Source organism: Tupaia chinensis, unplaced genomic scaffold (assembly GCF_000334495.1).
Source record: "Tupaia chinensis unplaced genomic scaffold, TupChi_1.0 Scaffold144135_1, whole genome shotgun sequence".
Lineage (NCBI taxonomy): Eukaryota > Metazoa > Chordata > Mammalia > Scandentia > Tupaiidae > Tupaia > Tupaia belangeri.
In genome coordinates, this window is record NW_006203990.1 from 311,866 (window position 1) to 327,792 (window position 15,927).

At 37.3% G+C, this 15,927-nt stretch overlaps 1 protein-coding gene across 6 annotated transcripts in view; it reads left to right on the forward strand.

Moving 5' to 3' along the window:
- GSK3B (glycogen synthase kinase 3 beta) overlaps window positions 1-15,927 on the forward strand; it is a 216,446-nt gene that overhangs the window by 182,224 nt on the left and 18,295 nt on the right. For 4 of the 6 annotated variants that reach the window (XM_006165983.3, XM_006165985.3, XM_006165986.3 and 1 more), the window contains one exon: window positions 7,698-7,796. The exons of the other annotated variants lie outside the window; for them this stretch is intronic. In XM_006165983.3, coding sequence (XP_006166045.1) covers window positions 7,698-7,796 — 99 coding nt within the window. The remainder of the gene's footprint in view (window positions 1-7,697; window positions 7,797-15,927) is intronic. 6 annotated transcript variants of the gene reach the window in all.

Below are 15,927 nucleotides of genomic sequence, written 5' to 3' on the forward strand. Positions count from 1 at the left end.
TTATAAGATTTTTTGAAGAAAATGAAGTTTGGTTGTTTTGTTATTTAAAATGTTATATACGCTCAGTATTTCAAATGTAAATATGGCTCTGTATGTATCTGAATGTGCATGTTTTTGTGGGTTTCAAGATTACATATACATTTGGATGTAGTTTGTGTAGAAACAGTATGCAAATCTCTGTGGCTCTCCAAGTGTTGTGTTTCTGTGAATATCAGTGAAAAGGATGTATATGAATTTTTTTCTGTATTCAAGTAGACCATGAATTATTTTTCATCAAATTAAATGTATTAAATTGAAAGTACCATCATTTGAGATAGGACTCTCCTATTTTTTTTAGTATTAAAATGCTCTGTCTTAGCAGTTACTCTCAAATGGCTGTGTGATCACATAGTAATACTTGGTTACTTGTCCCTGCCCTTCTAAATTACTATAACAGAGTGTACCTTTCAAAGGAAAGAGGACTTACTAGATATCATTCTACATGATAACTCTGTATTCTAACTTTAGAAGTGTTTCCAAATGATAATTTTGTTTTCTGAGGCAAAGATGTAACTATTATGCAGATATAACTTTAAATCCCATACCAGTTAATAGTAATTATTAGATGATCAGATAAAACTGGGTAATTCAAAGGGTTGAAGAGGAAGAACTAATCCCCCTGTTGGTTGTGTAGCAAAAGAGAATCCAGAGAGATAGAAATATTGGGTTGTCAGGAAAATCATGACTCATTTTTGCATAGAAAAATACATCATGACTTTTCTGACAACTCAATATTATGGATGGGGATAATTTTAGAGATTAGTGAGGTTCTCCTGTAGGCAGTATAAAACCTTCTTCCATCCTCATGACAAATTTTCTACAGACATCATTTCCCCCAAATAAAATAATCCATGATCTACATATAATATAGATGCTCACTGAATGTTTGAATAGGTAACACACAGTAAGTAATTAATCCATGCAAAAATACTTGGTATTTCTACTGTTCTCGTTAGTTGTTGTTGCTGTCGTTATTTTAATTAGTGAAGCTAACCTGCAATATAAACAGAGCCAGTAAGATTAAGCATTTGAGTAAAATATAATGTATTAAAGTAAAGCTTAACAACAAAGCTAACCACAAGTTGATGTTCATTAAATGTACCATTGGGTAATTAGCTATAAACAGTAATTAGTATTACTTTGATAAAATCACAAGAAGTATTTCTGTGATCTGCTAGAAGGAGAGAGGTAGGTCACAGATATGGGACAGAATACTTTGAGATTCTTCTGACCACGTAAATCAAAACTCAGGAGAATAATAGAGCTCTCATTTTTTCCAGCCTTGGGGCTTCAATGTTTCAGAATCCTCTGGCTAATGGTATTATATGCATTCAGATCTTGAAAACCAGGATAAACATTTGCATTCCCCCTTCTATTCATTTCTTCCTGTTATTAGATCTCAAAGGTTGGACATAGCTGAATCGGATTTTTTTTTTCAATTTAATTTTATTTTTATTCTTCTTATTTTTTAAAATCATTCTATTGCTATACATCATTTGGCTTGTAAAGAGAATTTACCCAACATGAAGTACTTCTCTGACCATTCCAGTTGAGAATACTATACATGTTTTCATTAACAGGTAATAAACCATTTCTGTTCCACAAATGTCATGCCTCTCTATTTTTCTCTCCCTGGTTTCTTTCTCTGTATTCTTCCCTTCTCCCTTCACCCCGTTCCACATTGTCTTCAGCATCTATGACTATTTTTACTACTTTTATGTCCTCCAGTATTTCAGTCTCTACCACAGAGTGTGGAAAGTTGGTATATATTAAGTAGATATATATTTTAAGAAAGATGTATCTTTCTTTTGTAGTCTTTTGCTTTAGTCAGGAATAAATCTTCCGTATTTGACTACTTTCTGTCAAATGCTGGGGTCTGGTTGATTTTTATGGCTGAATAGTATTCCATAGATTATATATTCCACACTTTTTCAATCCATTCATGTTTGTGAACATTTGGGTTGGTTCTATGTCTTAGCAATCAGGAATATTGCTACAATAAACATTGATGTACAAACTCTTTTTCCAACTGAGCATTCTCATGTCCTTTGGGTAGATGCTTAGAAGTTGGATTGCTGGATCAAATGGTAGTTCTGTTTATGGATCTTTGAGGACCCTCTACATTGTTTTCCACAGTGACTGGAACCAATTTGCATTCTCACCAACAGTGTAAGAGAATTAACCCACCAACACTTAACCATTTTTTGTATTTTTAATCTTTACCATTCTGACAGGGATTAGGTGGTATCTCATTGTAGTTTTAATCTGCATCTCCCTTATAATAAGGGGTGTTGAGCATTTCCTCATATGCTTTTTGACTGTTCATATGTCTTCCTAAGATAGATTTTTATTTAACTCTGTTTTCCATCTTTTAATTGAGGTTTTGTTTGTTTGTTTGTTTGTTTTGTTTTTTCGGGTAAGCCACTTGAGTTCCCTGTGTATTCTGGTTATTAGTCCCTCATCTGAGGCATAGTTTACAAAAATATTCTCCCACTCTGAGGGTTGTTGATTCACACTAATTACTGTGTCCTTTGCTGTGCAGAAACTTCTTAATCTGATATAATCCCACTTGTCTATTTTAGGGATTATTGCCCATGCTTTGGGAGTCTTATTTAAAAAGTCTGCTTACCCCAATCTCCCAGAGTTTCCCCAGTGTTTTCCACCAGTAGTTTTATAGTTTGAGGTCTTAGGTTCAGATCTTTGATCCATTTTGAGTTGATTTTTTGTTAATGGGTGAAAGATAGGGATCCAGTTTCATCTCTCTGCAGATAGATACCTAGTTTTTCCAGCACCATTTGCTTAAGAGATTTTCCTTTCCCCAATGGATTGACTGGTATCCTTTGTCAAAAATCAGTTATGTTTGGGGGTTTATTTCTGGGGTCTCTATTCTATTCCATTGGTCCACCTGTTTGTTTTTGTACCTATGTCATGCTGGTTTGATTATCACAGCTTTATAGTATATTTGGAGGCCAGGGAGTGAGATACTGCCCATTCCGCTCTTCTTGCCAAGTTTGCTTTGGCAATTTGAGGTCTTTTGTGATTCCAGACAAATTCTGTGATTTTTTTTTTATAGATCTGTGAAGAATATCTGGTATTTTGATTGGAATTGCATTATTATGTATATTAATTTGAGTAGAATTGCCATTTTGATTATGTTAATTCTTCCAATCCAGGAACATGGGATGTCCTTCTGCTTTTTTGTGTCATTTTCAGTAACTTTTTTAAGATTTTCAGTTTTCTTTGTAAAGGTCTCTGACCTCCTTAATTAGGTTAATCCCTAGGTATCTTATACATTTTGAGGCTAAGGTGTAAAAGAGATTCCTTTCTCCAGATCTACCTCATTCACCTGTTTGTATATAGAAATGCTATAGATTGTTTTATGTTGATTTTGTATCCTGACACTTTATGGTATTCATTTATTACTTCGAGAAATTTTTTCATGGAAATGAATCAGACTTTTGAAGCAGGCAAATCAAGAAAGCCCAAGAGGGCAATATTTTCTTATTCACAAATGTTTTCCCTATTCCAAGACTGGAATGTGTAAGGGAATAAATTGTTTTGTATATTCAAAGGCAAGTTTCCCCCTAACTTTGCCTCACACATCCCAAATAACAACTTTTTACCCGATTTGAATGAAATTTTATCAGGTCGAATTCTTTTAGCGAGGATTGCCTGAATCTACAGGACAGGATGGGGCTAGAGTTAGGTAAAGAATATAAGTCATATGCTTTAGTCTGATTTAATTTGAAGTGTCTACTCCTCCACCACTCAACTGGGTTATCTGGGAAAATGGAAGCTTTGTAGGGAATATGAGGAAAAGTAGAGGCATATTGCCAAAGCCAGAAGTAGCAATGTTTTAGCAACTGTGAGGAACTGCTTAACTGAGTTAAAGTAGAATATTTGGGACAACCAAATATTCTAAGCACAACATGTAGATTCAGGCAAACTGTGGACATCTTTGGGTGGATTGGCAAGTGTATCTGGATTGCTTTTTTCAAGCCCTTCACCTATATGTGCGTACATATACACATGTCTTTACCTAGACTAACACACACCACCACCATGGCCCTCAGCTAGGCATACAGATAACAGAAGTATAGGTGATCTGGTAAGAGAGAGTCATTGGGAGAAAATGGGCAGCACAGTCCCTAAGGAAGATGGCCACTTCAGGAAGGACAAAGTGATACTCATTTTATTCTAAAGATTATCTCTTTAAATTTATTTATTTATTGCATGAGTGAAAGAGACAAAGAGAGAAATCTTTAATAGGTTCCTGGTACCACAGTCCATCTCCAGCCAACGCCAGTCCTGGATCATGGGTTTGTACTTGGTTGGTGCACTCAAGGAAGTCTCTGGATGAGAACCTGGTGGTTCTCTTTAAGGTGGGCCCACCTCTTTAAGGTGGGCCAGGCTTGCAGAGCATTAGCAGTTGACTGTTGTACCACCAACCTGCCCCCTGTTTTAAAGATCTTGGGGACAGCAGGTGGCATGGTAGTTAAGGCACTGGACTCCCACATGGCTGACCACAGTCTGAGTCCCAGACCTGGCAGCTTGAAAATCATGCTTGGTTCATGTGCATTCATGTCCAAAACCCCAAGAGGAGAATAGAGAGGGGACTGCAGCATTTGGGGGAGGGAAATTTCTCACATTCCTTCTCACTGTGTCTCTCTGTCTCTCTCCTCTCCAGTGAGCACACATGCCCTATAGCAAAAACCCTAAAAAAAAAGTTTTTTAAATCTTAACAGTTTTGTCAAAATCTTTGATCATCTTTGCCTTTTTTAGGTTTTCTTTTAGATGTTGGGCACATGATTATACAGATCTTTTAATTTTCAAGTGCTCCTAAATAGGCTGAATGCCTTTCTTGCCAGTCTGTTCGCTCAGTTATTCATTTTTATTTCTGCTGATCATAGACAGCTATCTTTCTGTCTCTGTGTCCTAAGACCTAACACACTATTTCTCGCTTGATATTGTTGGATAGATAAGAATGAGGACGTGGAGAAAGACGTATGGATGGGTTTTAAAGAACCCTTTCTATTTTAGATTTTAATTTTAATTCATAAGGTAAATCTGAATTTCTTTTCGGTTAATGACTAGTGACTATCTCATATTACATTAATTATTTAATTCCTAAAACCTAAAGTCGTCAGCCATAACAATCACTAGGAATTCTAGTTTCCTAAGTATAAGATTATAGATAAAAACTGGACTGGTTGAAGTAAAATGGCATAGGATCTTTATTTCCTCACTGAGAAGCAAAGCAGCTGCAAAATATGATTGTGAGAAAGTAGTATCTCTTAGTTCCTGATAATTAGGGCAGTAATTTCCATCTCTCTTTCCAGGGAAGACTGTTATTTGATGAGCTAGGCTTAATTTTTTTCTCATTTAAGGGAAGAAGATAATGTATAGTCAGTCTTCTCTCCATTTTAAGCTTTTGCTCCCAATCATTTTTTATGAGTTTTGACATCAGTTTATTGTTTTCCTAGCATCTAATTTAGTACAAGGTTTAGATATTTAGGTATCAAGTTGAATACATTAATAGTAGTAGGTAGGGGTTTGGCAGCAGAAAACATTTTAAAACTACTGTACTAAAACACTATTTTCCAGGACCAGCAGATGGTGTAATGGTTACGTTGCCTGACTCCCATGTGGTTGACTATGGTTCAAGTTGCAGACCCAGCAGCTTAAAACTCGTACTGTGTGTGTGTGTGTGTGTCTGCGTGTGTGTGTGTCCAAAATCCTGAGAGGAAAATGGAGGAGAAGAGATTGCAACATGGCCATCTCCCTTAGGGGGTGATTTCTTGCTTTTCTTTCTCTCTGTCTCTGTCTCTTCAGCAAGCGCACACACCCTATAGCAAAAAAAAAAAAAAAAAAAAAAAGTCTCAATAAAGAGAAAGAAACAAAAAACCCTACCATTTTCCTTGCTGGGGCTTAGATGGAAGAGTTATTGGGAAGTGACTGGTAAAGGGTTTAAGGTTTCCCTTTGGCATGATGAAAATGTTTTAGAACTAGAGAGAGGTGTTATTTATGCAACATTGTGAATGTACTGAATGCCACTGTCTTTGTATACACGTTAAAATGCTTAATTCTGTGTTCTGGAAAGTCTGCATTAATTTAAAAAAAAAAGAAAATACACTATTCTAAACTTTTCTAAGTTCACAACACATCTGTGAAATATCAAAATGTATGCTATAGTTCAGAGTATAAAGTGTTCCTATGGCCATGTAATTATTCCTTCAAACAGTTATTAGAGTGAAAATGAGAATCATAGGTTAAATGCAGGAATAATAAACATAAACAAGGGTTATCCTGAGCAAAGTGGGAGAACAGTCACATTGCCTAAAGCTAATGTAAGCTGCTTATGCAAACTTATCACTGCTGCTTGCTATTTATCTACAGCATTAGATTCAATATTTTCTTAAAATAATTTAAAAAGTTTATTTCTGTATTCCATGAGGGGACAGAGAGAGAAAGAGAGAGAGAGAGAGACAGGCACTTCCAGCAGTCCTGTCTCTCACGGTCACACTGTGGTCCATCTCCAGCCTTAGCCAGCCTGTATCGTGGGCATGCATGTATATCTCCATGCCGTGTAAAAAAGCTTTAGAACATAAACTCAGGACTTCCTATGTGGGACCAGCACCACAAAGTATTATGTCACTGCTAAATCACTCAGGCCTCTAAAAATTTGAGTCTCCTGTACAATACTCGATTCTTTAAAGAAAACTTACTTGTGTAGTGTTGACAAAGATAACCTCACTTGCAAATAAAAAGCCTATTTCAAACTTTAAAAAGTAACAAATAATCTTACTAGCTTAAAAAGAATAGAATTGGATAAAGTCATTCTTAATTTTGGGCTGGTGCCATAGCCTAGTGGTAAAGGGAACTGGATTTCACATGACCAACTCATGATTCAAATTCCAGCCTCAGCAGCATGTCAGTGCTAGGCACATGTGTGTCCAAAATCACAACAAAATGGGAAAATGGAGGATAAAGGATTGTAGTGTGACCACACCCCATTGAGGGGTGCTTTCTGCCTCTCCTTCTCTCTCTCTCTCTGGCAAATGCTTGTTCCCTCTGGCAATTAAAAAAAAAATAGGCAACATTCTTATTTTTAATGAAATAAAAGCAATGAGACTTTAAGCAGATGTTTCTTAAATCCTGTTTCCAGTAGTGTCTAGACAGACCTAGTATGCCATTGGTTCATAAACAGTTGGGTAGATTGGCCAGTTGGGTGCGTGCACACACACACACAGACTGCATGCACTCATGTCTGTGACACCATCACCCTTAATTACTGTAGTCAAATACTGCTGGAGTAGGATGGGAAACCCTACTATATTTAAGTTAGTGAAAGCGGGAAGCATACCTTATTAATTTTCTTACTTTCAAACTTTTGGCCACTGTGTGTCCTTAACATCTTTACATCTCAATCATACTTAATCTTAACAGATAGTGCCTTGTCATTTATCACAGTGTTTCTATGGGCTTTTTTGTAAGTTAATTTCCACCACATTGATTTAGTTTGAAATGTATGTTTGCCATGGCTTTTTCCCCCATTATGGTGTTTCAATGTAGTATCTTGTGTTTATTATTGTTAATAAAGTAGTTTTGCATATAAAGTTAAGAGTAGGCTCTAACATTGGCGTCTTAACTTTCTCTAGAACTGTCAAGTAATCCACCTCTGGCTACCATCCTTATTCCTCCTCATGCTCGGATTCAAGCAGCTGCTTCCACCCCTACAAATGCCACAGCAGCCTCAGGTGAGGACACAGAAAGTCTCTTCTTTATAAAACATACTCTATTTTTTAAAAGCTGTGATTACCGTCATTTCATTTCACTTGATGAGTGTGAACACTTCCAAATATCAAAAATATAGCAGAGCTGAATGAGTAAATGTAAAGAAAATGTTGATTTATTTCCAGAAAACACACAAAAAAGCACCTCATAATACTTTATATAGAAGGTATAAGTATCATCTTAGATTTGTCACTTTAATTGGTATTTTAAGAGTCCTGCCATACATGTAATTTCATGATTAATATGTATCAAATGAGATAAGCTGTACAACTGTAATGTTACTGAAGATAATTCACCTTAGTTCCATACCCCAAAGATAAGCTATATTAGTATATTGGAGAATTTCCATATACTAATACAAATTTTCAGGAAGTATAACATATAGGTTGATAATTTTTTGGGGGGGGGAGAGGTTTTTGCTATTTGGCGCATGCGCTCACCAGACAGACAGACAGAGACAGAGAGACAGCGAGAAATCACCCCCCCAGGGGGGTTGGCCACGCCACAATCCCTTCTCCTCCATTCTCCTCCTAGGATCTTGAGCACGCACGGACACGTGCCCAGCGTGAGTTTAAGCCACCGGGTCCAGGACTTGAACCACGGTTGACTACGTGAGAGTCCAATGACATAGCCATTACGCTAACTGCTGGTCCCGATAAAATTTTTTTTGAATAATTTAAAAGGACTAAAAGTACAATCCAAGTACATTTAACTAAAATTTACATTAGAATGTGATTATCAGAACCAACAGGTGTAATGGGTATGTTGCTGGACTCCCATGTAGTTGACCACGGTTCGAGTCCCAGACCTAGTGGCTTGAAACTCATGCCGGGTGCATGTACATGGTGCCCAGAATCCCAAGAGGAGAATGGAGGAGAAGGAATTGCAACGTGGCCATCTCCTCCAAGGGTGATTTCTTACTTTCTGTCTCTCTGTTCTTTTTCTCTGGTCAGCTCACATGCCCTATAGCAAAATCTCTCTCTTAAAAAAAAAAAAAGAAGAATCAAACTAGCGTCTGGCCCTGAGGCCTGCAGTCTGTCCCCCAAGCCCTGCTGCGTTTCAGTCCCAGACCCAGTGGCTTAAACTCACGCCGGGCGCGTGTGCATGGGTGCCCAAGATCCCTAGAGGAGAATGGAAGAGAAGAGACTATGGTGTGGCCATCCCCCCCTGGGGGGGTAATTTCTTGCTTTCTGTCTCTCTGTCTCTCTCTGTCTTTCTAGTGAGCACACGTGCCCTATAGCAAAAAACCTCTCCAAAAAAAAAGAAGAAGAATCAGATTATCTACCAAAAAAAAAAAAAAATCTTACATTGACCCCCAGGTTAGAGAGAGGATGTTCTGCTGGTCTCTTAGCCAACTAATGGTGGAAACTGATTTAGTGAGAATCATTGTCATCACAGATATTCTGAAAATGCCCTACCCTTGGGCAAATTGCAGTTTCTCCAAAGAATGGCTAGAGGCTGTTAAATGAAATTAGAAACATATAGGTAGCAGAATTAAGAGCTTAGAATGTGGTACTTTTTTTTCCTCCTCCAAAAAGCAGGTGGCAAGAGCTGACTCATTTTCACTAAATCATCTATCATATTGAACTGAGTTGGATCAGACCCATTTTTACCTGAGATTTATGCTACAGGAGATGAACTCTTTCTTTATTAGTTCTTAGCACTCAACAGCACTCAAAATCCATCTTCTATCATCTGCAATAGTGTTGTTTGTTTCTGCCTAACCTTGATCTTTAAAGTTATTAATACATATTAAAAACATTTTATTCTATTCCATGTCCTATCTAAATTCAAGGAAAAAATTCTGGAAAGAAAAGTTTCTTCCAGTCTAGTTCCAGTAGCACGTACTACCTTGAGAAGGTCATTTAAACTTTCTTAGTTTTATTAGTATTTCACTCATTTTTATTAATTTATTTTATACATTCAATCACTGTACATAACTATAAAAAGAATTTACCCAACATGAATACACTTCACACCAGTCTAGCTGAAAACATACACATTATCATCAATAGACAATCATTAATTTCTCTGTCCCTTAAAATGTCTTGCCTCTCTACTTTTCTCCTTGATTCCTTTCCTCTTATTCTCCCCTATCTCTTAGTCTCCAGTAACCATTTTCTATGTTTTAATATCCTTTAATCTTTCCGTTTCCACCATAGAGTATGGACAGTCGGTATGTATTAAGTAGTACAGTATCTCTTGCTTAGCCTGGCTTGCTTCACTCAGCAGTGAATCTTCCATATTCATCCACTTTCTATCAACTGCTAGGGTCTTTTTTTTTTTTTTTTTTTAATGGCTAAGTAGTGTAATATACATTGTGTGTATGTGCCACATTTTTCAATCCATTCAACTGTTTGTAGACATTTGGATTGGTTCTGTGTGAATAGCAATCGTGAATAATGCCAAAATAAACATAGATGTGCAAATATTTTTCTGAATGAGCATTTCCTTTTTTTCCCTCAATTTGTGAAATGGACTGTCACTGTTCTAAAGAAATGTAAAAATCAAATATGTGCCCAAATGTGCCTTAAAATTTTTAAATTGAAAAATACAATTGTTGGGACCAGCAGTTAGCGTAATGGCTATGTTGCTGGACTCCCATGTAGTCGACCACGGTTCGAGTCCCAGACCTGGGGGCTTAAAACTCACGAGGGGGATCCCGAGAGGCGAATGGAGGAGAAGGGATTGTGGCGTGGCCATCCCCCCGGGGGATGATTTCTCGCTTTCTCTCTCTCTGTCTGTCTCTGTCTGGCTGGCAAGCTCACACGCCCTATAGCAACCCCCCCCCCAAAAAAAAATATATATATACACACACACACACAATTGTTAAAAAAAAACTATGACCTATTTATTTAGAATAAAGACAGATGCTTAAGTGAACTAATACACTTAATACATTGGCAGACCAGGTTAGATTGCTTTGATTGTTCACAAAATAGGCCCCTAACCCTAAAGTAACACATTGACTTCTTGAGCTGGTTTCCAGGAGTTTTATTAGAATTGCTTTAGATGATATATAAAAATGAGAATTATGTTTGGTAGGTTTTAGGTAATTTAGAATAATTTTCTAAATGCAAAATACTGAACTAATTAATGGTTTCTGGGCAAATTCTCTGCCTAGTAAGAGCCTACTGTGACCTGATCTTTATGTGGTTTACAGGTTGAAGCAGCCACCAAAAAATTTTCATTGATAAATATATATTCCTATAGCTGTTGAAATCAGATTTCAGCATAAAAATGCAAGCTAACAGTAGACTTTGACCCTAAGAGTTTACTCCAGAGTTGTAATAAATCATGACATGGGAAAGTTAATGGAGGAGTGGTCTGCTGAAGCCAAGCTGTAGAGAAATATGTGCCTTGAGTGTCTTAATAGTTACCAGAGAGGATTTCAGATGCTACTCTGAGCTCCTAGAAGCTAAAGTAAATAAACATTATCTGTTAAAATTTCTCATTGTTCATTAGATAAAAAGCACACTGGTAGCTGAGGAGAAGCATTGTGTTTTTGGTCCTCCTATTGAAGAACTATTTCTCCCAGGGCTTCAGATTTGGTACTAAAAGTAACAGAGTAAATGAAGTTCTCAGCATTATTAATAAACAATAGTTTCATATGGATACTTTTTTTTTAACTGCCTCAGAGTATAAGCCAAAGACATATAATACCACAGCATAATTAAAGGAAAACAGTTTTCTGTGGGACCAAAGTAGTGAAGGCCAACTATGTCACCAAATGTAACTCAGGAAATGCTGACTAGACCAAGGCCTTAACTGCTGCCTGTATTTAAATATATATGTATGTGTATGTATTCTTTTATGTTAGATGACACATACGTGCATGCACACAAGGGGACGGAGAGGGAGAGAAAGCACCCCAATAGGGTCTGGTCACACCACAATCCTTTTTGCTTTAATTCTCTATCCTGTGAGAATCCTGGGCACATGCGTGTACATCCAGCATGTTTTTAAGCTGCCGAGGCCAGGACTCAAACCCTAACCAGCCGTGTGGGATTTGGCTTCCTCTGAAAGCAGTTAACTGCTGTGCTATAGGCTGGCCCTATGTATAGTTTAAATAAGGTGGCATTGCAAGAGTTACATTCTTTAATAAGACCTTAAAATATGCATGTCTTCTGTTTCTCTTAGCCTCAGTTTCCTTATCCATAAAACAGGAATAGTGAATATCTACCATATAGAGTTGTGAGAGGTAGAAGTTACAGTGTTGAAAGTGCTTAGCATTTTGTCTGGTCACATGGTAGGCTGTCAGTGAAAGGAAACTGTTGTTAGCATGTTTATTACTGTTGTTGCCAAGTAGGAACAGATCAGACATACTAAAAAAAAATGCCACATGGAAGGCAAGGTTGGCATCCATTCCTTTAAGATAAAAGAATCTATGACTCTCCTCTCCTGGATAAATGGACATCCTATCTGCTCAAGGGTAAAAAGAAATAAACTGGTAAGCTACAAAGCTCCAGACCTGGAACTATGTCAGATTTAAAATGTGCTAAGTCAGGATTTCTAATCACCACCCTAGCCTGCATCAACACAATAATATACTGCAACAGGCCCTGGGGTAAATTAATTGCAATATCAATCCCTAAGTAAATTAGCTAGCTTACTAGATTAGAGTCAGTGGAAAACATCTATCAAAATAATTAGCATTTTAGGGGTGGAGCCACTCTTAGCCTGAGAATATGCCTCCTACTCACCTAAAAGTGGTCTTAGAGGAGCCAGCAGGTGGTATGGAAGTTGAGGCAGCTGGATCCCATGTGTGGCTGACTGGGTTCGAGTCCCAGATGTGGCAGCTTAAACCAGGCACATGTGCGTGCATGTGTGCCCAGAATCCCAAGAGAAGAATGGAGAAAAGATTGCTGCTTGGTTATCCCTCCTGAGAAGGGGTGTGATTTCTCACTTTCTCTCTCACACTCTCTGTCTCAGCCTGAGGAGTGTATGCATCCTGTAGCAAAGTGAAAAAAAGAAAAAAATCTTAGATCACTAAAATACAAGTTCAAGAGTACCTAACCCTGAACTTATGTGATCTGTTTAAACACCATTCCTCCTAGTGCTCAGCATCACTGCTGTGCAAGTTCTGGGAGTGTGTTTGTGTCTAGAGCAAGATCATCAGAATACAGATTCTTAGATGACTACTTTTTTTTTTCGGAGAGGGTTTTGCTATATGGCGCATGCGCTTGCCAGAGAGACAGAAAGCGAGAAATCACTCCCCAGGGGGGATGGCCACACCACAATCCCTTCTCCTCCCTCCTCTCAGGATCTTGGGCACACATGCACATGCACCCAGCATGAGTTTTAAGCCACTGGGTCCGGGACGCAAACCGCAGTCAACTACATGGGAGTCTAGCGACACAGCCATTACGCTAACTGCTGGTCCCAGATGATTACATTTGTACTAAGCTTTTTATGTCATTTGGACCAGCAGGTAGCATAGTGGTTAAGGCACTGGGTTTCCATGTGACTGACCATGGTTTGAGTCCTGGGTCCGATGGCTTGAAACTCACATGGAGCACATGTATGTGCGTGCCCAAAGTCCTGAGAGGAGAATGGAGGAGATGGGATTGTGGCATGACCATCCCCCCAAGAGTGTGATTTTTTTTCTCTTTCTGTCTCTTTGTCTCTCCAGCGACTGTTCACGCCCTGTAGCAAAAATCTCTAAAAATAAAAAAGAAACTTATGTCATTTATAGCTGACTTCAATAAGAATGGGGTTTTCTGACATTTATATTAACCTGGAAGCAAAGCTTAATCTTCCATTTGGTGAAATAAAAACAGGACAAAGCAGATTGACTAAGATACCATAAACCAAAATCTCACTGACTGTATTATCATGAAGTAAGCTTTGATTTTTAGTCACAGTTGGTGACTAAAGCTATCAAGTGCCTTTCAGATACTTAGGTCTCATTAAAATTTAAATATATTATAGAATAAATCTTGATTTATTCTCTACATTGCTGCTTCTAGAAAAATAAGAAAATATCAGTATCTAAATTGTAGCCTAAAATCATATTGTAATTATTCTAGGAACATACAGTAGTTTTTTCAAGTTGTTCCACATAACTGACTAGTAAAATGAAATATGATAATAGTTTTTTCTCACCCTTTTTGAAAAAGGAAAAGGTGTTACGTCTATTAAATATGATGACATTAACACTGAGGAAATTATTTTTGCAGATTTATCAACCACTTTCTTAGTGTTGTGTTAAAGGTTCAGGTAATGAACATAGGTGTTCATTAATTTAAAAAAAAAAAACTTGCTGCAAAGTATTGCAGTGTGTAGCTAGAGCCATCAGAGCTGACACTTTTTATTGGCTCATTAGAAAGGTCATGGCATATTTTTCTATGCAAAAATACATCATGACTTTTTCAGTTACCCAGTAATTCACTAATTAGGGGATCTTCACTTCAGGATAAAATAGTAAAAGAAAAAAAAAAAGCTACCATGTATAGAAATAGGAATCACATAATATACACTTAATAACAAAATTTTATATACATATATATGGCAAAAAGGAGAACTAGCCTAATCTGCAAAGTGTAATTTCTTATTTTAATATGTATATATGTATGTATGTCGGGCCAGCCTATAATGTGGTGGTTAAAGCAGGTGGATCCCAGTGGCCAAGTTCATGTTTTTTTGTTTTTTTTTTTTTTCTGAGACTTTTTTATTTAATGCCAAGAATCTGACTTTCCACTAATTTTCTTAAAATATCTTCTTTTATTTATGATTTTTTCTTTCTTTTCTTTTCTTTTTTTTTTTGATAGGTTTTTTTTTTTTTATTATCATCATAATCTTCTTTCTATTACACTAGATTACATATAACTTTACATTGACTTCCATTGCTTTTTCAAAAGGGAATGCCATGCATGTCAGTCAATACAGAGATATCAATCTCCCCGCTTTATCATTCAATATCTTTTCCATGCTTTTCCCAATAATTATTATTATAATTTTTTTAAACAGTCAATCACTATTTCTCATTTTGCTTATTAAAAAGACTTCACCCATCATGAAATACTTTCCAGACCGGTTCAGTTGAGAATACTATACATGTCATCATCAACAGGTAATAAACCATATCTATTTCTCATTAACATCCTGCCTCTCTATTGTTCACTGCTGTCTTTATCCTCTTCTCTCTCCTTTTTTTTATACTTTGTTTTTTATTATAAATTTTTTCTCATCACAACACACATATGAATTTTCCATCCAAAATACACTGTGCATTGGCTCAATCAAGCACATCAACATATATGTTCTCAGCAAATGATTTCCCAATTTTTGTGTCCTGCATACCTTGCCTTTTGTTTTGCCATCCTAGGTTCCCCATCCCCACCCTCTGCCATGTCCCATCTTCCTCCTCCATTGTCCCTGACATTCATGATTGCCCTCAATGGCTTCCGCCCCCCCCCATTCAATTGTTCTACCAATGAACTCAATTAGTCTAAGTATATCCACTAGCTAGCACAGCTGACATATCCTTACACATGTATCCAAATCTGATCCTAGGCATAAACCCCAGGGAGTAGAATGAACATATTATAAAGTAGACCCCAGTTGTGTCCATACAACTCTCTTCAGTCATCAAATGTGCATTTTTTTTTCCTCCTGATTATTATTATTTTTTTTATATTAAATTATATTGCCTAACACTCATTCCCTGAGTATCATCACAACACACCAAGTGTAGTTTCCCATCTAGGATAAACTACATAGTGTCTTAATCAAGCATGTCGTCACCAATACTGTTCCATTTCTACTTTCATACATATAAATATGTTTTTTATCCTATGTTTGACCCTCAGCCCTTTCCCCCTCTCCCAATTACTCTATCTCTGCTATAGACAGCTATCCTCCAGAGGGGTCATTGAAAATGCGATACCTGCGAGTAGAGGGAGAGGGGTCACGAGTCCAAAGTTTTTAACAATAGGGAAAATAGATTCCATTCAAGGTTGGATCAAGTGTGGGTCTCGTGCAGTTCCGCAACTGTAGGTGAGTCTCCATGGAATACAGTTTCAGGAAGGCGGTTCTGGCAAGCAGAGTTGACCATCAGTTGATGCGGCACAGCAGCCATCTTGTGGTTAGCAG